Source organism: Microcaecilia unicolor, chromosome 2 (genome assembly GCF_901765095.1).
Source record: "Microcaecilia unicolor chromosome 2, aMicUni1.1, whole genome shotgun sequence".
NCBI lineage: Eukaryota > Metazoa > Chordata > Amphibia > Gymnophiona > Siphonopidae > Microcaecilia > Microcaecilia unicolor.
The window spans coordinates 481053387-481078940 of record NC_044032.1 but is presented as its reverse complement, the minus strand read 5'-3'; the positions used below and the strand labels follow the sequence as shown (position 1 = coordinate 481078940).

The 25554-nt window shown below is 47.8% G+C and overlaps 1 protein-coding gene across 2 annotated transcripts in view; it reads left to right on the top strand.

The window, feature by feature from the left end:
* Positions 1–25554, top strand: part of LOC115462578 (transmembrane emp24 domain-containing protein 11-like) — a 132671-nt gene that overhangs the window by 10068 nt on the left and 97049 nt on the right. For both annotated transcript variants that reach the window (XM_030192572.1, XM_030192573.1), the window contains exon 2: positions 8717–8817. In XM_030192572.1, coding sequence (XP_030048432.1) covers positions 8717–8817 — 101 coding nt within the window. The remainder of the gene's footprint in view (positions 1–8716; positions 8818–25554) is intronic.

Here is a 25554-nt window from a genome sequence, read left to right as displayed (position 1 = left end):
ACGGTGAGGACATAACAGAGATTGACCTAAATAGAAACAACTAACTGAGAGTGCAGCCTGGAACAGAATAAAAATGGGCCTAGGGAGGTGGAGTTGGATTCTAAACTCCAAACAGATTCTGCAGCACCGACTGCCCGAACTGACTGTCGCGTCGGGTATCCTGCTGTAGGCAGTAATGAGATGTGAATGTGTGGACAGATGACCACGTTGCAGCCTTGCAAATCTCTTCAATAGTGGCTGACTTCAAGTGGGCCACTGACGCTGCCATGGCTCTAACACTATGAGCCGTGACATGACCCTCAAGAGTCAGCCCAGCTTGGGTGTAAGTGAAGGAAATGCAATCTGCTAGCCAATTTGAGATGGTGCGTTTCCCGACAGACACTCCCCTTCTGTTGGGATCAAAAGAAACAAACATTTGGGCGGACTGTCTGAAGGGGCTTGTCCGCTCCAGGTAGAAGGCCAATGCTCGCTTGCAGTCCAATGTGTGCAACTAACGTTCAGCAGGGCGGGTATGAGGACGGGGAAAGAATGTTGGCAAGACAATTGCCTGGTTCAGATGGAACTCCGACACCACCTTTGGCAGGAACTTAGGGTGAGTGCAGAGGACTACTCTGTTATGATGAAATTTAGTATAAGGAGCATGAGCTACCAAGGCTTGAAGCTCACTGACTCTATGAGCTGAAGTAACAGCCACCAAGAAAAGGACCTTCCAGGTCAAGTTCTTCAGATGGCAAGAATTCAGTGGCTCAAAAGGAGGTTTCATTAGCTGGGTGAGAACGATATTGAGATCCCATGACACTGTAGGAGGCTTGACAGGGGGCTCTGACAAAAGCAAACCTTTCATGAAGCGAACAACTAAAGGCTGTTCAGAGATAGGCTTACCCTCTACATGATAATGAAAAGCACTAATTGCGCTAAGATGAACTCTTACAGAGGTGGTCTTGAGACCAGACTTGGACAAGTGCAGAAGGTATTCATGCAGGGTCTGTGTATGACAAGAACGAGGATCTAGGGCTCTGCTGTCACACCAGACGGCAAGCCTCTTCCACTTGAAAGCATTACACCTCTTCATGAAATCTTTTCTGGAAGCAAGCAAGACTCGGGACACACCCTCAGAAAGACCCAAGGAGGCAAAGTCTACGCTCTCAACATCCAGGCCGTGAGAGCCAGGGACTGGAGGTTGGGATGCAGAAGCGCCCCCTGAGTGATGAGGGTTGGAAAACACTCCAATCTCCATGGTTCTTCGGAGGACAACTCCAGAAGAAGAGGGACCAGATCTGACGCGGCCAGAAGGGAGCGATCAGAATCATAGTTCCACGATCCTGCTTGAGTTTCAGCAAAGTCTTCCCTACCAAGGGTATGGGAGGATATGCATACAGAAGGCCCTTCCCCCAATGAAGGAGAAAGGCATCCGATGCTAGTCTGCCGTGGGCCTCAAGTCTGGAACAGAACAAAGGGACCTTGTGATTCATCTGAGTGGCAAGAAGATCTACCAAGGGGGTGCCCCACTCTTGAAAGATCTTGCATACTACTCTCGAGAGACCACTCGTGAGGTTGTATTATTCTGCTCAACCTGTCAGCCAGACTGTTGTTTACGCCTGCCAGATATGTGGCTTGGAGAAACATGCCGTGCTGGCGAGCCCAAAGCCACATCCTGACAGCTTCCTGACACAGGGGGCGAGATCCGGTGCCCCCTGCTTGTTGATGTAGTACATAGGAACCTGATTGTCTGTCTGAATTTGAATAATTTGATGAGACAGCCGATCTCTGTGTTAATTTTAAATGTTATTTGAGTTGAAATATATTTCTCTATAGGAACAGAATATGTAAGAATAGAGGGAATTACTCAGAGCACGTGGTCGCAACATGTGCTGTATTTCTAGTTTTTAAGAACATGTGTTCCGACCATGTGGTCTCACATAAAGGCTATACATATTTAACCATTAATGAATGTGGGAAAATTATATTTTTGATTCTATATTCTATTCTCCACCAATTACCTATAAGGTAATAAGATAAGGATATGTAAGAAAAAGGGGGAATTAAATATTATATTTGGAAATTACATTAACCTGCACTGTAAGGTTTAAGAACACGTGCTCCGAACATAAAAGACCATATATTTAACTTTAAAAAGGTTTATTTACAATACAGGTAATGTAGTAATGTTACAAGCAAGAGGCAGCTTTAAGGAATCTTGCTTACAGGAGAAATTTGCGACAAGATAACAGGTCTGAATCATTAACTTACAAAGTCTTTGTTGCAGAATTTCTGAAGCTGAGAGAGAGTGAAAAAGGAATCCTCTCTGCTGAGGATGTCTTTTCTTGCAAAGCTGTGGTTGTTGCCTGAAGAATTCTTGTCAGGGTGTGTGTGTGTGAAGTTCAGCAGAGAGAAGCAGGTCCCAAGAGCAGCAGATCCCAAGAGATGAGCTGGGCTTTTTTTCTAGTCTTTTTATATTCTCTTGCTGGACCCTAGTCAGGTGGGATGTCCTTGGTCCAATTGGAAAGCTCCTGGATAGCTGAATTCTGGGCATTGCAGTTGCAGAGGAGCATGGTCACATGCTATAAGCTTTTTGGCTGCACATGTGCTGGTGTCTTGTCTGATAGTTGATGGGGGTGGGGGCAGATACACATCTGATAAGATTTGTCTGAGGTAGCCAGCTGTATTTCTATAGGTAATCAGTGTCTTTTGTTTAGCCCCAGGCTAAATCATTGTCTGTGGGCTTTCAGTCTGAGTCATAGGTGGAGTCTTTTGTTACTGCAGTCTCTGGGATAGATTCTTTGGAGATGTATTAATGGATTTAGGTATACACCCAGCTAGTTTGTCAGTAGTTTTCCAGGGGGGAAAGGGGAATGTGAAATGAAAGCCAGACCAGTTGATCTGATTCTATCCCAAAAAGTCTTTGCAGATGTATTTTTATATTGGTATCTGATCCAGCAAAATCAATAACTCATATCATGCTACATCTGAAAGCCTTTAGCGTGTTCCAGACCGCTCACAACTCCAGGAGATTGATCTGAAAACCTGTTTCCTGGAGGGACCAACTCCCTTGGGTGTGAAGCCCATCAACATGAGCTCCCCACCCCAGGAGAGACACATCCATCGTCAGCACTTTTTGCGGCTGAGGAATTTGAAAGGGACGTCCCAGGGTCAAATTGGAGCGAATTGTCCACCAATGAAGGGAGGTGAGAAAACTCGTGGACAGTTGGATCACGTCCTCTAGATTTCCCGCAGCCTGAAACCACTGGGAAGCTAGAGTCCACTGAGCGGAATGCATGTGAAGACGGGCCATGGGAGTCACATGAACTGTGGAGGCCATGTGGCCGAGCAATCTTTTTTTTTTTTTATTTTATTTATGAATTTCAAAATATACATTAATTTAGTAAATAAATGTCAGAAAATCAGGCAATACTAAACAGTAATAAAGCATAATCCTTCACTATTAATACATAGTCTAGGATAGGAAATATTATTGTTACTTAGACCACACACAGATCAAGATACAAGGTAACTTTTTAATGAAAATACTGGAGAGTAACCTCCAAAATAATGAAAGGATAAGGGCTAGATCGCTGCCAGCGGTTTCAACTAACTTCGGTTGCTGTCAAGGCAGTTTCACCGCTGCTCTCTTTTGTTATTAGAAATTGTTTCAATTTTTCTGAATCAAAGAATACATAATAAACTGTGCGCACAGAAATAAGACATCTGCATGCAAATTTCAACCTAAAAGTCCCACCTAAGGCTAGAACCCGGGATTTAAGTCCCAGAAATTCTCTCCTTCTTCGCTGAGTAGATTTGCTTATGTCTGGAAAAACTTGTATCCTTGATCCCAGAAACTGATGAGACATAAATCTGAAGAATAGCCTAAGAATATTGTTTTTATCAGTTTCAAAGGCAAAAGATGCAAGAAGAGTTGTACGTTCTGTAATATTGTCCAATGAAGTTTCAAGAAAATGAGTTAAGTTTGCCAGAACTTCTAGTACGGAGGTTTTGACTCCCGTGATATAAAAAGCCTTCACAATTGGAGGTAATGCTTCCTTTGGGATTCCTAATATATCAATAAGATACTTCTTTAACATTTCCATTGGAGGTATTAGAGGAGTCTTAGGGAAATTCAAAAATCTTAGGTTGTTACCCCTAAGCTGGTTCTCAAAATATTCAATTTTCCTTAACATATTATCTCTTTCCATCACTAGATTGCCGACAACACTTTGCATTTTGTTAATCTCTAATAAATTTGATTCACTCTTATCCTCTTGCATTTTAACCTTTGTTTCCATAGTTTGTTGATGTTGTTTAAGGTCTTTTACCTCAGAGTTAAGAAGTGTCGAAGCCTGGAGCAGAGATGAATTTAATGCCTGGATAGCGTCCCAAAGAACCTCTAGGGTAACAACTGCTGGTCTTGTAATCCCTCCGATTCACATGGCTGGTTCTGCCACAATTGGAGTGGACGAGAGTTCAGCGCCTCCTGTCCTAACCTCTGATGGACTTTGATCCGGCGTCGACAAGCCGATAGGACCACTAGGAGCCTCAGTATTAGCTAACTCCGGCTCTCACATCGCTCTCAAACCACCCGGTCTCGGAGGAGCAGTTTGCAGGGGCGGACTCAATGACGCCTCTTCTGCGCCAAGATCCTCCGGATGTACTGGGGATCCAACCAAGGCAGGGATTGGAGCACTTCGCGCCTGGAGTCCAAACATCTCCAAAGTCGGTTGACGGAAAGTTAAGGTAGAGGCTGGGCTAGTAGTGGGCTTAGTCCCGCTTTTCCTCTTTCTTTTCCCCATTTCCTGGGTCCTAGAAAGAAAACCGTGCCGTAACACAGCTTCAGGTTCTGGAACTTCAGGTAGCGGTTCCTCCCACGGACGCCACCTTGATCTCCCGGGGGCCGAGCAATCTCAACATCTGCCGAGCTGTGATCTGTAGAGCTCCTGCCTTTGAGGTGTTCTTTACCAGCCAATCGTCAAGATAAGGGAACACATGCACTCCCAGCCTGTGTAGAGACGCTGCTACAACCGCCAGGCATTTCGTGAACACCCTGGGCGCAGAGGCGAGACCAAATGGTAGCACACAGTACTGAAAATGCTGCGTTCCCAGATGGAATCGAAGATACTGTCTGTGAGCTGGCAGTATCGGGATGTAAGTATAAGCATCCTTTAAGTCCAGAGAGCATTGCCAATTGTTTATCTGAATCATGGGAAGAAGGGTGCCAAGGGAAACCATCCTGAACTTCTCTCGGACCAGATATTTGTTCAGGGCCCTTAGGTCTAGGATGGGATGCATCCCCCCTGTTTTCTTTTCCACAAGGAAGTACCTGGAATAGAATCCCAGCCCTTCCTGCCACGGTGGCACGGGCTTGACCGCATTGGCGCTGAGAAGGGCGGAGAGTTCTTCTGCAAGTACCTGCTTGTGCCGGAAGCTGAAGGACTGAACTCCCGGTGGGCAATATGGAGGTTTGGAGATCAAATTGAGGGAGTATCCTAGCCGGAATATTTGGAGAACCCACTGGTCGGAGATTACAAGAGGCCACCATTGGTGAAAAAACTTTAACCTCCCTCCGACCGGTAGATCGTCCGGCAAAGACACTTTTATCTCGGCTATGCTCGCCTGGAGCCAGTCAAAAGCCCGTCTCTTGCTTTTGCTGGGGAGCTGCAGGGGCCTGAGGAGGCGCAAGCTGTTGACGTGAACGAGCGCGCTGGGCAGGCTGGCGAGAAGGTGGATTGTACCTATGCCTATTAGAAGCATAGGGCACACTCCTGCTTCCTCCATAAAAACGTCTACCTGAAGAGGTAGATGCTGAAGGCGTCCGGTGGGAGAGATTGTTGAATGCGGTGTCCCGCTGGTGGAGCTGTTCTACCACCTGTTCGACGCGCTAACCAAAAATGTTATCCCCCCCGGCAAGGAGCATCCGCAATTCACTGCTGGACTCTATTCTCCAGGTCAGAGGCACGCAGCCATGAGAGTCTGCGCATCACTATACCTTGAGCAACGGCCCTGGACACTACATCAAAAGTATCGCAGGCACCCCTGGACAGGAATTTCCTACACGCCTTCAGATGCCTGACCACCTCCTGAAAAGGCTTGGCCTGCTCCGATGGGAGCTTAGCGACCAAGTCCGCCAGCTGCCTCACATTGTTCCGCAAGTGGATGCTCGTGTAGAGCTGGTAGGACTGAATCTTGGACACGAGCATAGCAAAATGGTAAGCCTTCCTCCCAAAAGAGTCTAGAGTCTTAGATTCAAACCCCGGGGGCGCCGAGGCGTAATCTCTACTACTCGGCCCTCTTGAGAGCCGAATCCACAACTCCAGAGTCATGAGGCAACTGGGTCCTCATCAACTCCGGGTCCCCATGGATCCGATACCGGGACTCAATCTTTTTGGGAATGTGGGGGTTACTTAATGGTTTCGCCCAGTTCGCCATCAATGTCTGCTTCAGGACATTATGAAGGGGAACAGTGGACGACTCCTTAGGTGGTGAAGGATAGTCCAGGACCTCGAACATCTCAGCCCTGGGCTCATCCTCAGTAACCACTGGGAGGGGAATGGCCGTAGACATTTCCTGGACAAAGGACGAGAAAGACAGACTCTCCGGGGGAGAAAGCTTTCTCTCGGGCGAAGAACTGGGATCGGAGGGAAGACCACAAGACTCCTCATCACAGAAATACCTGGTGTCCTCCTCCGCCTCCCACGAGGCCTCACTGTCGGTATCGGACACAAGTTCACGAACTTCAGTCCGAAGCCGAGCTCATCTCGACGCCGAGGAACCCGGTCCTCGATGGCGGTGCCGAGAGGAAGACTCCTGCGCTGGTGGCGACGAAGCTCCCTCCAGCGACGTCGACGGGGAGTCAGCCTGGGTGGCAGCAGACACCGATGCCGCAAGCGGTACCGGCGTCGCAGTCCGCACCACGGGCGGAGAGCCAACTGTCGCATTTCTCAATAGTACCGGCGGCAAAAAGCGCCGCCGGTACCGGAGCAGATGAACGCAGCAGCCTTTCCAGGATCCCTGGAAGAATGGCCTTGAGGCGCTCGTCCAGAGTGGCTGTCGAGCAAGGCAGTGGGGCTGGTACTGGTGACGAGCTGAGAACCTGCCTGGGGCGCGGAGGCGGTACCGGGCTGTCCGGAGCGGAGCGCATCGACACCTCTTGTATGGAGGGCGAGTGGTCCTCCCGGTGTCGTCGCTTCACGGGTTCCGAATCCTTCGGTGTCCCAGAGCTCTCGGTACCGTGTCGGGAAGGTGACCGATGACGGTGCTTCTTCGCCTTCGCTCGAAGCATGGCATCGGTACCTCCCGGTACCGATGAGGAAGACGTGGAATCCAGACGTCTCCTCGGGGCCGGTTCTGAAGGTGGTCGGTCCTGGGGGGGCCTGCACCGCAGGAGCCCTCGAGGCAGGTGGAGACCCACTCGATGGCTCACTGCTACCAGCGTGGGATCTCTGGACAGCCATCACCTGCACTCCAGACGTCAATGCACCCTCTTATGCCGACATCGATACCGGCGATGACCTCAGTACCGCTGGCTCCGCCGACTTCGAAGTACCGGACGAGGCCCCGAACAAGATGTTCCACTGGGCCAATCTCGCCACCTGGGTCCTCTTCTTGAGCTGGAGGCACAAAGTACAGGCGTTAGGGCGATGACCAGCCCCGAGACATTGAAGACACGAAATGTGCCTATCAGTGAGCGAGATCGTCTGCACCGTGTGCACTTTTTGAAGCCGCTGGCAGGCTTCGAGGACATGGGCGGAAAAATCATGCCGGCAAGGTCAAACGCGATGATGCCGAAAAACAAGGCACCAAAGGGGGAAAAAATCCATACGGGCAGCGAAAAAAGCTGCTCACGCAAAGAAAAGGAAACTTACGGAGGAAAAACTTCTACGACGTAGCGGAACCTTTTTTTTTTTTTACAAATGAACACACGAGGAAAGATGCGATGACCAGCCCCGAGACACTGAAGACACGAAACGTGCCTATCAGTGAGCAAGATCGTCCGATTGCACCACGTGCACTTTTTGAAGCCGCTGGCAGGCTTCGAGGACAGGGGCGGAAAAATCGCGCCGGCGAGGTCAAACGCGATGATGCCGAAAAACAAGGCACCAAAAGGGGAAAAAATCCATACGGGCAGCGAAAAAAGCTGCTCACGCAAAGAAAAGGAAACTTGCAGAGGAAAAACTTCTACGACGTAGCGGAACCTTTTCTTTTTTTACAAACGAACACACGAGGAAAGAAGATAAGCCAAAAAGGCACAAAAACCGCGCAAAGAATGCGACGGGGGCCTCTCTGGGGGAGAGAACAAACGATACATGTCCGTTTTGACCGCGGAAAAAGAGAGACTGACGAGCATGCTCGCGTTCAGGCGGGAAGACGGTCGCGCATGCGCACGGATCACGCAAGAACTAGCAAACATTTGTTGCTAGGAAGATTTTCCAATCCTGGGGGCTGCCGTGGACGTCACCCATCAGTGAGAACAAGCAGCCTGCTTGTCCTCGGAGAAATACCCACTTAAGCTAGTATTCTATAAAGGAAAGTAGGCACCTACTTTCCTTTATAAAATATGCTCCAATCCAGTGCCCTCTAGGCACCTATATTCAGGTGCACCATTACAGAATTGCCCTCTTATATAGACAAAAATTGATGGACCCAGCTGAATTCATATGGTAGAGATAAAATATGTACTGTATCTTAAAAATAATTTTGCAATTTACACATGTAAATACCTTTGTAGTTTGTTTTAAGATGCAGCAATGGGATTTAAATGAACATGATTTCCTTCCTTCTGCTCCTGGTTTGGGAATGGTTGTAACCATTACGGATCCTAACAGGGAGGTAAAAATCTTTACATTACTTTTAAGTTTATTTAAGTAAAATGAATAAAGATTATGTACGTTGATTTTTCCATTGATTTTACAGGTTGCTTACTGAGTCTATCTATTGATATATGATATGGTGCTTGTATTCGCCAACTCCCAAAAAGGTTCAAAGCAAATCACAAAATGCGCTCAGGACTTCTTTTACTAAGAGAGGAAGTCTATAGGAATTGAATGGCCTCTCATTTGCCGCACCAGGAATCACTAGCGCGGCTTAGTAAAAGTGCCCTAAGTGTCAAAATTAAAGCAGAAATCTAATGCTTGAAATGGCTACTGATATAATTTTATAAGGGACCTGAGCACTGAGAACAGCATTTTACATGCTCAAAGAGGCTATTATAAAATTGCCCAATGAATACTTGAGAAAAGAGTAAATACAGAGAACTCACTGCACATTTATAGAATATACATACAGCTATTCTGAAGAGGGGGCAGTATAAATGTGTATCTACTTTCCTTGGGGTAAATTTATAAAGGCACATGTGTTGTCTTTATAAAATACCAAACTTGAACCAAATATCTGAGTAACATTAAGGTTCTTAGAAAATACAAACATATCTTTTAAGGAACATCATTCACCAAAGTCTGCCTTTTCCAAAACAGGTTGTAATCATATGTCTATTTCCAACTTTTCCCATCCACAATAATGTATTCAAATGTTCAGTGCTCAAACATAGGTAACTCCAAAAATAAAAAATGAAAATTTTTTAAAGGACTAAGGGCCCTGCTTACTAAGGTGTGCTAGCGTTTTTAGCGCGTGCACAAAATTAGAGCGCGCTGTGTAGGTGCCCATAGGAATATTGTGGGCGCCTCACAGTTAGCGTGCGCTAAAAGCACTAACGCGCCTCTAGAGCAGCTTAGTAAACAGGGCCCTTAGCTTCTAATTGAAGTAGTTCCCTCAGATCAAGTCACCAACATGACTGTGTTTCGAACAGTGTTCTGCATCAGGGTGGGATACTTCTCAAAAATAAATAGATGTTGGTCCAACCTTCATAATTTCTAGATAATTTATAATTTTAAAAAAAAAGCCTTTTAATATAAATGTAATTCTTCTATGTCGCTCATGACTGCTTGGCGTATCAGTACCCAATCCTATATACAAAAACTGTATCGACTGGTTAGTTCTGTTTTCTTAGGCCTCCGTTTACTAAGCTGTTGAAAATGCTAGTACACGCTTAAGGCTACTTAAACTGGCTTACTGCAGGACACGCTCAGGTGTCCTGTGGTAATTTACAAGTGTGTGCGCGGTAACCATGAGTTAAAAAATAAGTCATTTTTTAGTGTAGAGGGGATATGTCTGGGGCCAGAGAGTGGATGTTTCTGCACTACTCAATTAGCAGGTCTGTATTACCATGCGCTTATTAGTGCAGGACTAGCGAATGATCCCTTACTATCTATAAAATAGGTGTTAGTAACATAGAGGGATATAAACAGGGCGCCCATCTTTAAGGGCGCTTATCTCTAAGGACGTCCCGGCGAAGGGGCGGGGCATCGCGTATTATTGAAACAAGATGGGCGTCCATCTTTCGTTTCGATAATATGGTTGGGGACGGCTAAATCTCAACATGTAGGTCGACCTTAGAGATGGGCGACCTCGGTTTTCGCCTATAATGGAAACAGAGGACACCCATCTCAAAAACAACCAAATCCAAGGCATTTTGTGGTGGGAGGAGCCAGCATTCGTAGTGCACTGGTCCCCCTGACATGCCAGGACACCAACTGGGCACCCTAGGGGGCACTGCAATGGACATCACAAATTGCTCTCAGATGCATAGCTCCCTTACCTTGTGTGCTGAGCCCCACCCCAAAACTCACTACCCACAACTCCACACCATTACCATAGCCATTAGGGATGAAGGGGGGCACCTACATGTGGGTACAGTGGGTTTTGGAGGGCTCCCATTTACCACCACAAGTGTAACAGGTAGAGGGGGATGGGCCTGGGTCCGCCTGTCTGAAGTGCACTGCACCTACTAAAAACTGCTCCAGGGACCTGCATACTGCTGTCATGGAGCTGGGTATGACATTTGAGGCTGGCATAGAGGCTGGAAAAAAAATGTGTTTTAATTTTTGTTTGGGGTGGGGGGGGTGGGTGGGAGGGGGTTGGTGACCACTGGGGGAGTAAGGGGAGGTGATCCCCGATTCCCTCCGGTGGTCATCTGGTCAGTTTGAGCACCTTTTCAAGTCTTGGTCGTGAAAAAAAGGGACCAAGTCGGTCAAATGCTCGTCAGGGACGCCCTTCTTTTTTCCATTATCAACCGAGGACGCCCATCTCTTAACCACGCCCCTGTACTGCCTTCGGTACACTGCTGACACGCCCCCTTGAACTTTGGCCGTCCCCGCGATGGAAAGCAGTTGAGGGCACCCAAAATCGGCTTTCGATTATGCCGATTTGGGTGAGCCTGAGAGAAGGACGCCCATCTCCCGATTTGTGTCGGAAGATGGGCGCCCTTCTCTTTCGAAAATGAGCTGGATAGTAACATAGTAGATGGCGGCAGAAAAAGACCTGCACGGTCCATCCAGTCTGCCCAAGAAGATAAACTCATATGTGCTACTTTTTGTGTATACCTTACCTTGATTTGTATCTACCATTTTCAGGGCACAGACCGTAGAAGCCTGCCCAGCACTTGCCCCGCCTCCCAACCACCAGCCCCACCTCCCCCCACCGGCTCTGCCACACAATCTCGGCTAAGCTTCTGAGGATCCATTCCTTCTGAACAGGATTCCTTTATGTTTATCCCACGCATGTTTGAATTCCGTTACCGTTTTCATCTCCACCATCTCCCGCGGGAGGGCATTCCAAGTATCCACCACATTATTTATTAGGATTTATAAAGGTTCACACACTAATTTTTGTAAATGGCAACACTAAGCAATGTAAATAAAGGATGGGATTTTCAAACTGTCTCAACTCAAATTCTAAATAACAAAAAAACAAAAATAGTGAGAAAATAGTGGATGGTGCATTTTATGCAATATGTTCCCTATCAAGAGGTTTGAGGTTCCTTGTTGATTTATTGGAAATGATTCTGGTTGTGTAATCTTAGAATTACAAGGTGAGACACCCACAAAACTACAATTTCAACACTAAGCAATGCCCATAATTAAAAAAAAAAAAAAAAAAACAGGAAAAATCAGTCATTTTACTGTTGTGGTTAAGAATGGCCTTAGCGCATGGGGAAAACCCCGATATAGGTGCGCTAAGGCCATTTTAGAACACATTTTGGTAAAAGGATCCCACCGTATCACTTATAAGATTCTTTTGCTCATTTTTAAAATGCTTACTTCTTCAGAACCTCTTTACCTGGCACGCTATCTTACTCCCTATTCCCAGACACGAACACTCAAATCAGCACAACTCAATCTCCTTTCCATTCCTACTTACAAAGAAATTACATACATTCTGAAATGGCGAGCCCAAAGCCACATCTGGACAGCTTCCTGACACACGGGGCGAGATCCGGTGCCCCCCCTGCTTGTTGATGTAGTACATGGCAACCTGACTGTCTGTCTGAATTTGAATAATTTGATTGGACAGCCGATCTCTGAAAGCCTTTAGAGCGTTCCAGACCGCTCGCAACTCCAGGAGATTGATCTGAAGACCGGATTCCTGGAGGGACCAAGCTCCTTGAGTGTGGAGCCCATCTACATGCGCTCCCCACCCCAGGAGAGATGCATCCGTTGTCAGCACTTTTAGAGGCTGAGGAATTTGGAAGGGACATCCCAAGGTCAAATTGGAGCAAATTGTCCACTACCGAAGGGAATTGTGAAATTCGGTGGACAGCTGGATCGCATCCTCTAGATTCCCTGCAGCTTGATACCACTGGGAGCTAGGGTCCATTGAGCAGATCTCATGTGCAGGCGGGCCATGGGCGTCACATGGACTGTGGAGGCCATGTGGCCAAGAAGTCTCAACATCTGCCGAGCTGTGATCTGCCGAGACACTCTGGCCAAGGAAACTAGGGACAGAAGATTGTCTGCCCTCGCCTCGGGAAGATAGGTGCGAGCTGTCTGTGAATCCAGCAGAGCTCCTATGAATTCTAGTTTCTGAACTGGAAGAAGATGAGACTTTGGGTAATTTATAACAAACCCGAGTAGCTACAGCAGTTGAATAGTCATCTGCATGGACTGTAGAGCTCCTGCCTCCGAGGTGTTCTTCACCAGCCAATCGTCGAGATAAGGGAACACATGCACTCCCAGTCTGCGTAGCGACGCTGCAACTACTGCCAGGCATTTTGTAAAGACCCTGGGTGCAGACGCCAGACCAAAGGGTAGCACACAATATTGGAAGTACTGTGTTCCCAGATGAAATCGAAGATACTTCCTGTGAGCTGGAAGTATCGGGATGTGTGTATAAGCATCCTTTAAGTCCAGAGAATATATTCAATAGTTTTTCTGAATCACGGGAAGAAGGGTGCCCAGGGAAACCATTCTGAACTTTTCTCAGACCAGGTATTTGTTCAGGGCCCTTAGATCTGGGACGCATCCCCCCTGTTTTCTTTTGCACAAGGAAGTACCTGGAATAGAATCCCAGCCCTTCTTGCCCTGGTGGAATGGGCTCAACCGCACTGGAGCTGAGAAGGGCGGAGAGTTCCTCTGCAAGTACCTGCCTGTGCTAGAAGCTGGACTGAGCACCCAGTGGGCAATTTGGAGGTTTTGAGATCAAATTGAGGGAGTATTCTAGCTGGACTATTTGAAGAACCCACCAATCGGAGATTATGAGAGACCACCTTTGGTGAAAAAAGTTTACCCTTCCTCTGACCGGTAGATCGTCCGGCACGGACACTTTGATAGCGGCTATGCTCAGCTGGAGCCAGTCAAAAGCCCGTCCCTTGCTTTTGCTGGAGAGATGCAGGGGCCTGTCTAGGCGCATGCTGTTGATGAGAACGAGCGTGCTGGGGCTGAGCCTGAGAAGGCTGTAGAGGAGGATTGTACCTAGGCTTATTATAAGCATAGGGAGCATTCTTCCTTCCCTGGAAAAAAACGTCTACCTGATGAGGTAGATGCTGAAGGCGCCCAGTGGGAGAGTTTGTTGAGGGCAGTTTCCCGCTGGTGGAGCTGCTCGACCACCTGCTCGACTTTCTCTCCAAAAATATTATCCCTGCCCCCCCCCCCGGCAAGGAACATCCACAAGCTACTGCTGGACTCTATTGTCCAGGTCAGAGGCACGCAGCCATGAGAGTCTGCGCATCACTATACCTTGAGCAGTGGACCTGGATGCAACATCAAAAGAGTCATAAGCACCCTGGACAGCAATTTACGACACACCTTCAGATGCCTGACCACCTCCTGAAAAGGCCTGGTGTGCTCCGGAGGGAGCTTGTCCACCAAGTCCGCCAGTTGCTTCACATTGTTCCGCATGTGGATGCTCGTGTAGAGCTGGTACGACTGAATCTTGGACACGAGCATGGAGGACTGATAGGCCTTCCTCCCAAAAGAGTCCAGGGGTCTAGATTCTCATCCCGGGGGCGCCGAGGCAAAAATCTCTAGAACTCCTGGCTCTCTTGAGAGCGGAATCCACAACCATAGAGTCGTGAGGTAACTGCGACTTCATCAACTCAGGTTCTCCGTGAATCCGATACTGGGACTCAGCTTTCTTGGGAATGGTGGGATTAGATAGTGGTTTCATCCAGTTAAGCCTTAGCAATATCTCCTTAAGGACTGTTTATAGTCGAAGTCTGTTCTTAGATGGCCCCCTATGACAACCTAGTATCAGTGAAGGCTGTAATTATGTGGGAATTATTTCTCTGATATACCTACATACCATAAGAAATATACAATTTGGAAATATGGGGCAAATAGGGTTTTTCTACCTCCTTACACCCACCCAAGATACAATGGACCAGCCACCTCCCAGATATGGAGTGACAGAAAAGATAGAGGCCGTGCTCTTTCCAATAAGTCTTTATTCCAAAATAGATGATAACAAAGCAATCAGGTGATAAAGTAATTGGGCAAAGTAATTAGACAGAGTAATTAGGTAATTAGATACGGAATTAGGGAATTAGGTGGTGTAGTTAGGTAGGGAATTAGGTAATTAGACAGAATAATTAGGTCAAGTAATTGGACAGAGTAATTAGATAGAGACAGAGGAATTAGTTAAAGTAATTGGACAAAGGTAAAGTAACAAATGGCAAAGAAATCAGGCCATAGCAATTTGTTACGAGAAGGAGAGAGACCACTGCTGTAAAACGTTACTCTCTGTTGATCTCCTCCTCCTCTGACTAGATTCAGTACCACACCCACTTATATACAGTGGATGGAGCATCAATCCCCCTTCCAACCAGTGTACAACTTATAATGTCAGCCAAATTTATTGTAACATCAGCTAAATTCTGTCTTACGTTATTGTTTACAGAATACAGAATAATGTTTATAAAACTCAGAATCTTAAAATAAGTTCAATGTTTTTTTTACTGAAGATTGAAGTGCTATTCCGTTACAAGAATTTCCCTCGGACCCGGGTCTTATCACTATGCTATCTAAGTCCCCAACACTTCTTCCTTCACAAACTGTAAACATATTCTTCCGAGCTAGAGTAAGTGGCACCATTTCTATAAAGGGAGGGGGAAGAGCACTCTTTGCTGGTACAGTGTGACCTTGCATTTACAGCATCAGCAGAAAGCATAGAAAGATGAGGTTTGAGCTTTTAGCTATGTAGGACATGGGTCATGCCTGTCAGTAAGCAGAAAAGTGCAAAATCAATTCAGGTCATTATGCATAGGGACAGTGGATGCCTCCCTAGGTGGCGAAAGATAGTCAAGGACCTCGAGCATCTCAGTTCTGGGCTCATCCACCGATACCACAGGGAAGGGAATGCCCACAGACACTTCCCAGACAAATGAAGAGAAAGAAAGACTCTCCAGGGGAGAAAGCTTTCTTTCTGGTGAAGGAGCAGGATCAGAGGGAAGACCACAAGACTCCTCAGAAGAGAAATATCTGGGATCCTCCTCTTCCTCCCACGAGGCATCCTCCTCGGTGTCGGATAAGAGTTCTCTGACTTAAGTCCAAAACCAGGCCTGTCTCGATGCCGAGAAACCCCGTCTTCGATGGCGAACCGAGAAGTCGACTCCCGTGCCGGCGGCAATGAAGCTCCCTCCAGCGACGTCGACGGGGAGTTGACCTGGGTGGCAGCTGAGGCCGATGCCGCAAGCGGTACTGGTGTCAGGGACCGCAGCACAGGCACAGAGCCAGCTGCCGCTTCCATCGACGGTACCGAGGGCGCAAGAACCCCCGGGACTGAGGCAAACTGACGCAGCAGCCCTTGCAAAAGGCCTGGAAGAATGGCTCGGATGCGCTCGTCTAGACTCGCTGTCGAGGAAGGCTGTGGGGTCAGTGCAGAAGCTGGCATCAGAATCTGTGGAGGCCTGGGAGGCAGTAACGGGCTATCCGAAGATCGATGCACTGACACCTCTTGTATGGAGGGAGAGCGCTCCTCCTGGCATCGACGCTTCTCGGGCGCCGAATCCCTCGACGCCCCGGAGCTCCCGGTGCTTCTTCGCCTTCGTTCGAAGCACGTCACTGGTACTCCTCGGAGGACGTGGAATCCACACGCCTCCTTGGAGTCGGGTTCGACAACGATCGGTCCCGGTGGGCACCTCTTTTCTTTGTAGAATACTAGCATAACTGTTTTTACAGGTAAGCACTTATATCAGCCATAGAGTTGGTATAAATGTTTGCACCTAGATTGGGAAAGTGTGCATGTAAATTATCATATTCTATAATTTAAACATGTAACACTCACCTGCAAAGTACATGCTATTGAAAACAGGCATATACTTACAGAATAGTGTGTAGCTGGATTATTATTTACACAATGACTAGAATACCTAATTAGATTGTAAGCTCTGTAGAGCAGGGACTGTCTCTTCATGTTCAAGTGTACAGCTTTGCATACATCTTGTAGCGCTATAGAAATGATAAGTAGCAGTCCTAGTAGTAATACCAGCATTTATTGTTATTATTATTATGTATATACCACTTACAAACCCGAAAGTTATCAGAGCAGTGTACATTGTCACAGCTAGGGGGCACCCTCACATCTGTTCCCAGGTTTACTCTGCTGCCTGGGCAACAATTGATATTAGCCTTGAAGTAAGTATATGCAGGAAATCCAATACGACAGCGTTTAACTTTCAAAAAGGAGAATATGATTAAATGAGAACAACGGTGAAAAAAAACTTAAAGGAGTGGCTGTGAGGGTCAAAAATTTACATCAGGCGTAGATGCTTTTCAAAAATATCATCCTGGAAGCCCAGGCCAAATATATTCTGCATGTTAAAAAAGGAGGCAGGAAGACCAAACAACAGCTAGCATGGTTAAAAAGTGAGGTTAAGGAAGCTATCCCAGCTAAAAGAAAAACCTTCAGAAAATGGAAGAAGGAACAGACTGAAAATAATAAGAAACAGCATAAGCAATGTCAAGTCAAATGCAAAGCGCTGATAAAGAAGGCAACGAGGGACTTTGAAAAAAAACTATCATGTTTTTCATTATCATGCTACCCAAGATCTTCTGCTATTACTAAATATACATTTTCTTTATAATTCTTATATATTTCTTAAATATCTCTATGTTTGCTTGTTAAAATTCTACCATGCTTTATCATTATCATGTCATCCAAAATCCTTCTGCTATTACTAATTGTATACGTTCTCACGTGTTCTCATTATTCATGATGTATTGTAAGCCACATTGAGCCTGCAAAGAGGTGGGAAAATGTGGGATACAAATGCAACAAATAAATAAATAGATTGCCTTGGAGGCAAAAAACACATAGTAAAATTTTTTTTAGGTATATGAAAAGCAGGAAGCCAGCAAAAGAATCGGTTGGACCGCTAGATGACCGAGGGGTAAAAGGGGCAAGCAGGGAAGATAAAGCCATAGCGGAGAGATTAAATGAATTCTTTGCTTCGGTCTTCATCAAGGAAGATTTAGGAGAGATACTGGTGCCAGAAATGGTATTCAAAGCTGATGAGTCGGAAAAACAGAATGAAATCTCTATAAACCTGGAGGATGTAATGGGGCAATTTGACAAATTGAAGAGTAGCAAATCTCCTGGACTAGATGGTATCCATCCCAGAGTACTGATATAATTGAAAAATGAACTTGTGGAACTATTGCAATTTATCTTTAAAATCGGGAGTGGTATCGGAAGATTGGAGGGTGGCCAATTTAATGCCGATTTTTTTTTTAAAGGTTTCAGAGGAGATCCGGGAAATTATAGACCAGTGAGCCTGATATCGGTGCCGGGCAAAATGGTCGAGACTATTATAAAGAACAAAATTACAGAGCATATTCAAAAGCATGGATTAATGAGACAAAGCCAACATGGATTTAGTGAAGGGAAATCTTGCCTTACCAATCTATTACATTTCTTTGAAGGGGTGAACAAACATGTGGATAAAGGTGAGCCGGTTGATATTGTGTATCTGGATTTTCAAAAGGCGTTTGACACAGCACCTCATGAAAGACTCCAGAAGAAATTGGAGAGTCATGGGATAGGAGGTAGTGTCCTATTGTGGATTAAAAATTGGTTAAACGATAGAAAACAGAGAGTAGGGTTAAATGGTCAGTATTCTCAATGGAGAAGGGTAGTTAGTGGGGTTCCCCAGGGTCTGTGCTAGGACCGCTGCTTTTTAACATATTTATAAGTGACCTAGCGATGGGAGTAACTAGTGAGGTAATTAAATTTGCCGATGACACAAAGTTATTCAAAGTTGTTAAATTGCAAGAGGATTGTGAAAAATGACAAGAGGACCTTAAGAGACTTAGGAGACTGGGCGTCTAAATGGCAGATGACATTTAATGTGAGCAAGTGCAAAATGATGAATGTGGGAATGAGGAACCCGAATTATAGCTAAGTAATGCAAGGTTCCACGTTAGGAGTCACCGACAAAGAAAGGGATCTAGGTGTCATTGTTAATGATACGTTGAAACCTTCTGCTCAGTGTGATGCGGCGGCGGCGGCTAAGAAAGCAAATAGTATGTTAGGTATTATTAGGAAAGGAATGGAAAACAAAAATGAGAATGTTATAATGCCTTTGTATCGCTCCTTGGTGCGACTGCACCTGAACATTGTGTTCAATTCTGGTCGCCGCATCACAAAAAAGATATAGTGGAATTAGAAAAGGTGCAGAGAAGGGCGATAAAAATGATAAAGGGGATGGGACGACTTCCCTATGAGGAAAGGGTAAAGCGGCTAGGGCTCTTCAGCTTGAAGAAAAGACAGCTGAGGGGAGATACGATAGAGGTCTATAAAATAATGAGCGGAGTGGAAAGAGTAGACATGAAGCGTCTGTTCACTCTTTCCAAAAATACGAGGACTAGGGGGCATGTAATGAAGCTACAAAGTAGTCAATTTAAAACGAATTGGAGAAACGTTTTCTTCACTCAACATGTAATTAAACTCTGGAATTGGTTGCTAGAGAATGCGGTAAAGGCGGTTATCTTAGCGAGGTTTAAAAAAGGTTTGGACGGCTTCCTAAAGGAAAAGTCCATAGACCATTATTAAAATTGAAACTCCACTGCTTATTTCTGGGATAACCAGCATAAAATGTTTTGTACTTTTTTGGGATCTTGCCAGGTATTTGTGGCCTGGATTGGCCACTGTTGGGAACAGGATGTTGGGCTTGATGGACCTTTGGTCTATCCCAGTATGGCAATACTTATGTACTTTTGTACTAATTCCCTGTATTGGAGTCAGCATCAGCCAGGGAGGCACTGACCTGAAGAGGGAGCTCTGTCTATGCTGCATCCTGCCCTTCTCTAGTGGCAGACCCTTTCTCTTTTCAAGTCCAACTACAATCCCTCCAGAAGCTTCCTTGGAATTCAATAAAAGACCATGCTCTGAACTTCAAAGAGTTATTTTTTTATTCTCTCAGATCAAAAAGGCCAAACCTCCCTGTTTTCACTCAGAAGGAAAATACAAATTCCTCTTACAAACAGCATTGTCTCTTTCCATACAATTAAGAGCATTTAAAAAAATATAGCCTAATATTCCTCAGGTGAGCTTCCAACAATGGAGCATTAATCTTAGAACTCTCTAGGTTCTTTAGTCTGAACAAAAAGGAATGTACATAATAAACAGCACTAAACATTTCTTCTCTAATTGCTCCAGCATGAATATGCTAAGCAGAGTACAAGCCCCCCCCCCCTTTTCCCCCAGCAGTGGCATACCAAAGGTGGGGCAGTAGGGGTGGCTCACCTTGGGTGCAAATCATTAGGGGTTGCTTCATAACTGGTGTTACCTCATAGCCTTCTGTTGCGTTCCACGCATTCTTCCAGCCTCCACCCCCGCAGAGCCATTTAATAGACCATTATTAAATGGACTTGGGGAAAATCCACTATTTCTGGGATAAGCAGTATAAAATGTTTTGTACTTTTTTGGGATCTTGCCAGGTATTTGTGACCTGGATTGGCCACTGTTGGAAACAGGATGCTGGGCTTGATGGACCTTTGGTCTTTCCCAGTATGGCAATACTTATGTAAAGCCGCTGCTGCTTCTCTTCCTCTAGGTAACAGGACTGCATCACGGGGTCTGTGCTCTACATCCTGTGGATGCCGATCCTACCCCTTTGATGCCACTTCCAGTTCCGGAGAAGAGTCAGCAGCTGCAGGTAGCTAGAATGCAAGCCCTGCAATCATGATATCATTTTAACATGTTCTGCTGCTAGTTTGGAGCAGGAGCAGCAGCATGGTGGGGAGGAGAGAGAGAGAGAGGAGATACAGTTCGAGAGAGGGGTAATGCTGGATTATGCAAAAAGGAGAGAGAGGGGGCACAGGCTGGATGGAAGGGGGTTGACGCTGGATGGAAAGAAGAGAAAGGGGCAGAAGGCAGACAGTGGATGGAAGGGACAGAGAAAGAGGACAGAAGCAAGATGGAAGGAAGAGAGTGAAGAGAAGATGAGGAAAGCAGAAACCAGAGGCAACAAAGGTTGATAAAAAGATTTATATATTTTTTTTATTTATGATTACGTAGTAATATAGCTGTGTTAATAAATGTTTATAAAATGGAAACAAAGTGATATTTTTATTGGACTAATTTTAGTACATTTTGACTAACTTTCAGAGACCAAAACCTCCTTCTTCAGGTCAGGACAGAATACCGAAACAGCAGTATACTCTACTACCCCGAGGCATGGTCAGTCTTAGGCAGGGGTGACAGAGGCAGCCATCAGGGCCTTGTGCTCCGAGAGGCCCTGCAGTACGGTCGGCAGCATTAGTAGTCTTGCCTCAGAACCCGCCCCCGAGTCGCAAATTTATTCCCCTTGGATTTACATTGGAGTTGGTGCACCGTGAGGGCAACCGGCAGTCTTCTCCTCATCACTATTAGCCAATTAGGAGTGCCCTTTAGGCGCCAGACAGGCTCTTTGACCAATTGCAGACAGCTGTGCTGCACTTCTGTAGCTCAGCCATGTGAAAAAAAACTGTGGTCAAATCCAGTGAAGTACAGGCAAGCTGTGAACGTGATTACGAATGAACAGAACCAATCTAGCACTGAACCCAGCTGCTCTGTGGCAAGTCGGGTGGCAGGGGCCACTTTCTCTGTCTCTGCGATCCAGTCGCTCAACCAAGCTGCTCTCAGGCCTCTTCCTCATCCAGTCGGTGCTCAGGCCAGCTGTGCCTGTTAGGCAGCTGCCATTGGGCTTGTGGCTAACCCAGAGGTGGCGGTTAAGGCAGCTCGTTTCATGCCAGAGAAGTCTTACAGTAACTTACCATTTTGATTGTGATAAGGTAAGAATATGATTATTTATATTTTCTTTTGAGCTCCCTAATATGTTCTACTTCAGGCATTAGGTTTGTTAAGTTCCTCTGTCGCTTCAGCTCCCTTATAAAGTACTTGTTGACAAGTATGGGAAGAACAAGGGGTGGCAGACAGTCTTCACTAAAAGTTTTGACCTGAAATCTCATAAAACCATATTTCTCCTCTTAGTATGCTTTTTTTTTTTTTGCAAGATGGCAGCTACCTGTTAGGTCACTGAGCTACTAGCTCCGTGACACCGACGACCCCAACAGCCAGGAATTGGCTGTTGCCGAGGCGAGCCGTCCCACTGGAGGACTCGGAGGACCGGCGGTAGTCCGTTAGTCCGTCCGCGGACGGGCTCAGTTGACTCTCGGCGGAAGTTTGTTGCAGAGCGCCTCGTGGCAGTGCCGCGGTCCACCAGCCAGGTCACGGCGGGAGTCCTGAGCCGCGGGAGCAGCGGATGCTCGGGCAGGGCTCCCCACCGATCCTCCTCGCTAGCCCTTCCCCATCCCTCGCTGGCCCTTTCCATGCCTGCCGATCCAGCACGGGGGAGGCCCGGGGCTGATCCTAGCTGTCTGCTGTCGCGTGGCTGCGGCCTATCCCCTTCGCCGTCGGCCCGTGCCTGCTGCACTGGTCGTGCCCTGAGGTCCTGTGTGCTGCAGCCGTGCTCCCTGCCGGAACGGCCTGGGCGCGGATCGCGGACCATGGGACCGGGATCCATCTTGCGGTGGTGTCGGGGTGCGACAGGAGCGGGACCGGAGCTAAGGAGGCCGAGAGGAGGCAGAATCCACCAGCCCCAGCTTGTTCCAGCCCGCCCATCCAGCGACCGGGCCGACTGGGTAAGAGACAGAAGCCGAGGTGAGGCAGAGTTGCACTGGCCTGTTCCAGTCTCCCAACCCGGCTTTTCCCTGCCTGTCCAGTCCATCTCTTCCAGCCACCCAATCCAGTCTCTCCCTGTTGCTCCAGTCCGCCTGATCCAGCTTCTTCCTGCTTGTTCAAGTCCACCTGGTCCGGCTCTCCCTGCTTGTTCCAATCCGCCTGATCCAGCTTCTGCTCGCTTGTTCCAGTCCGCCTGATCCAGCTCTTCCTGCTTGTTCCAGTCTGCCTGATCCAGTTTCTTCCTGCTTGCTCCAGTCCGCCTGATCCAGCTTCTCCCTGCTTGCTCCAGTTCGCCTGATCCAGCTTCTCCCTGCTTGCTCCAGTCCGCCTGATCCAGCTTCTTCCTGCTTGCTCCAGTCCGCCTGTTCCAGCTTCCTCCTGCTTGCTCCAGTCCGTCTGTTCCAGCTTGTTCCAGTCTGCCCGATCCTGCTTGTTCCAGTCTGCCAGATCCTGCTCTCCCTGCTTGCTCCAGTCCATCTTGCTTGCTCCAGTCTGCCTGATCCAGCTTCTTCCTGCCTGCTCCGGTCCGCCTGATCCAGCTTCTTCCTGCTTGCTCCAGTCCGCCTGTTCCAGCTTCTTCCTGCTTGCTCCAGTCCGCCTGTTCCAGCTTCCTCCTGCTTGCTCCAGTCCATCTGTTCCAGCTTGTTCCAGTCTGCCCGATCCTGCTTGTTCCAGTCTGCCAGATCCTGCTCTCCCTGCTTGCTCCAGTTTGCCTGATCCAGCTTCTTCCTGCCTGCTCCGGTCCGCCTGATCCAGCTTCTTCCTGCTTGCTCCAGTCCGCCTGTTCCAGCTTCGTCCTGCTTGTTCCAGTCCACCTGATCCAGCTTGTTCCAGTCCACCCAATCCTGCTCTCCCTGCTTGCTCCAGTCCATCTGCTTCAACCTGTCCAGTCCGCTTGATCCATCTTCTCCCTGCTTGCTCCAGTCATTCTGATCCAGCTTGTTCCAGTCCGCCTGATCCAGCCTCTCCCTGCTTACTCCAGGCCTTCTGCTCCAGCCAGCTTGCTCCAGACTGCCTGACTCAGCCTGTTCCAGTCCGTCTGCTTCAGCTTGTTCCAGCCTGTTCCAGTCTGTCTGCTTCAGCTTGTTCCAGTCCGTCTGCTTCAGCTTATTCCAGCCTGTTCCAGTCTGTCTGCTTCAGCTTGTTCTAGTCCGCCAGCTCCTGCTTCAAACCATTCCAGATTGTTCCAGTACTGCTGCTGTGCTCTCCACTGCACTCACCTGCTCCTGCCACTCAACCTGCCTACTAGCCAATCACCTGACTGACTGACTACCACCCACCCTGAAACCTGCCTTCATCCCAGCCCATCTTCCTACCAACTCATCACTCCCTGCCCAACTGCTCACCCTCACCTGCCTGTCTCCCAGCCCACCCACCTGCCCTGTGAACACCTCAGTCACTACTCATGGCCCCCATTCACATCCTATTCCTTGCCCTGTCCCTCCCTAATCTTTTCCCCCTCCCACCGCTGTATACCACACGATCTCACTACCCATCCCTGTCCTCTTCCATCCTGCTCACTACTGCAATACCCTACCTACCCCTGTACCCCACCACCTCACCATCCCTACTGTCGTCCTCCTCCTTCCTAGCTCTCAACCTTCAACACCTCCTTCCTGCCATGAACCCTTCCCCTTTCCTCCTAAGCGCATCCCGTCTTCGTCACCCTTCCTCACCCACCCTTCTCCGCACTCTCTTGCTCCTTCTCCTGCTATCCGCGGGTGACATCAATCCCAACCCAGGTCCTCCACACCTGTCCTCGTCCTCATCTCATCTATGCAAACGTCCCCACGATTTCTCCAATCTCATCTCTATTCCCCTCCTCCCTCCCCTTCTCTTGCGCCCTGTGGAACGCCCACTCGATCTGCAACAAACTTCCCTTCACCCACGATCTCTTCATCTCCCATTCCCTTCAACTGCTCACCCTAACTGAAACCTGGCTCACCCCTGACGACTCTGCCTCAATCGCAGCCCTATGCCACAGTGGTTATCTTTTCTCCCATTCGCCCCGCCCAACTGGCCGCGGTGGCGGCGTCGGGCTACTACTTTCGCCCTCCTGCAGTTTTCAACCTCTCCACCTACCTCAGTCTCACTGCTTCTCATCCTTTGAAGTTCACTCCATCCGTCTATTCCACCCACTGCCACTCAGAGTTGCAGTCATCTACCGCCCCCCTGATAAATCCCTCCCTTCCTTCCTTACTGACTTCGATGCCTGGCTCTCCATTTTTCTTGAGCCCTCATCCCCATCCCTCATTCTTGGTGACTTCAACATTCACACTGATAACCCATCCGACTCTTATGTTTCTCAGTTCCTCACTCTTACCTCCTCCTTCAACCTCCAACTGAGCCCCACAACCCCTACTCACAAATCTGGCCACTGTCTTGATCTCGTCCTCTCTTCTACTTGCTCACCCTCCAATTTCTGCGTTTCAGCTCTTCCTATCTCTGACCACCACCTAATCACATTCACACTTCAGCACCCTCCCCCTCAATCTCGCCCAACACTAACTACTATGTCCAGAAATCTCCAGGCTGTTGACCCCCCCACCTTATCCTCTAGTATCTCTGATCTCCTCCCTTCCATCATGTCCTCCAAATCTGTTGACATAGCTGTCTCCACTTATAATGCCACTCTCTCCTCTGCTCTAGACACCCTTGCACCGTCCATCTCCCGTCCCACAAGGCGTACCAATCCCCAGCCCTGGCTGACCCCTTGCACCCGTTACCTTCGCTCCTGCGCCCGTTCGGCTGAACGCCTCTGGAGGAAATCTCGCGCCCATACTGACTTCATTCACTTCAAATTCATGCTATCCTCCTTCCAATCCTCCCTATTCCTCACTAAACAGGACTATTACACCCAACTAACTAATTCCCTCAGCTCTAACCCACGTCGTCTCTTCGCCACCCTCAACTCCCTCCTCAAAGTGCCCTCCGCTCCCACCCCCCTCACTCTCTCCTCAATCTCTGGCCGACTACTTCCGTGACAAGGTCCAGAAGATCAACCTCGAATTCACCACCAAACCATCTCCTCCTCTTCATCCTATAACCCACTCTCTCAACCGACCTACCCAGGCC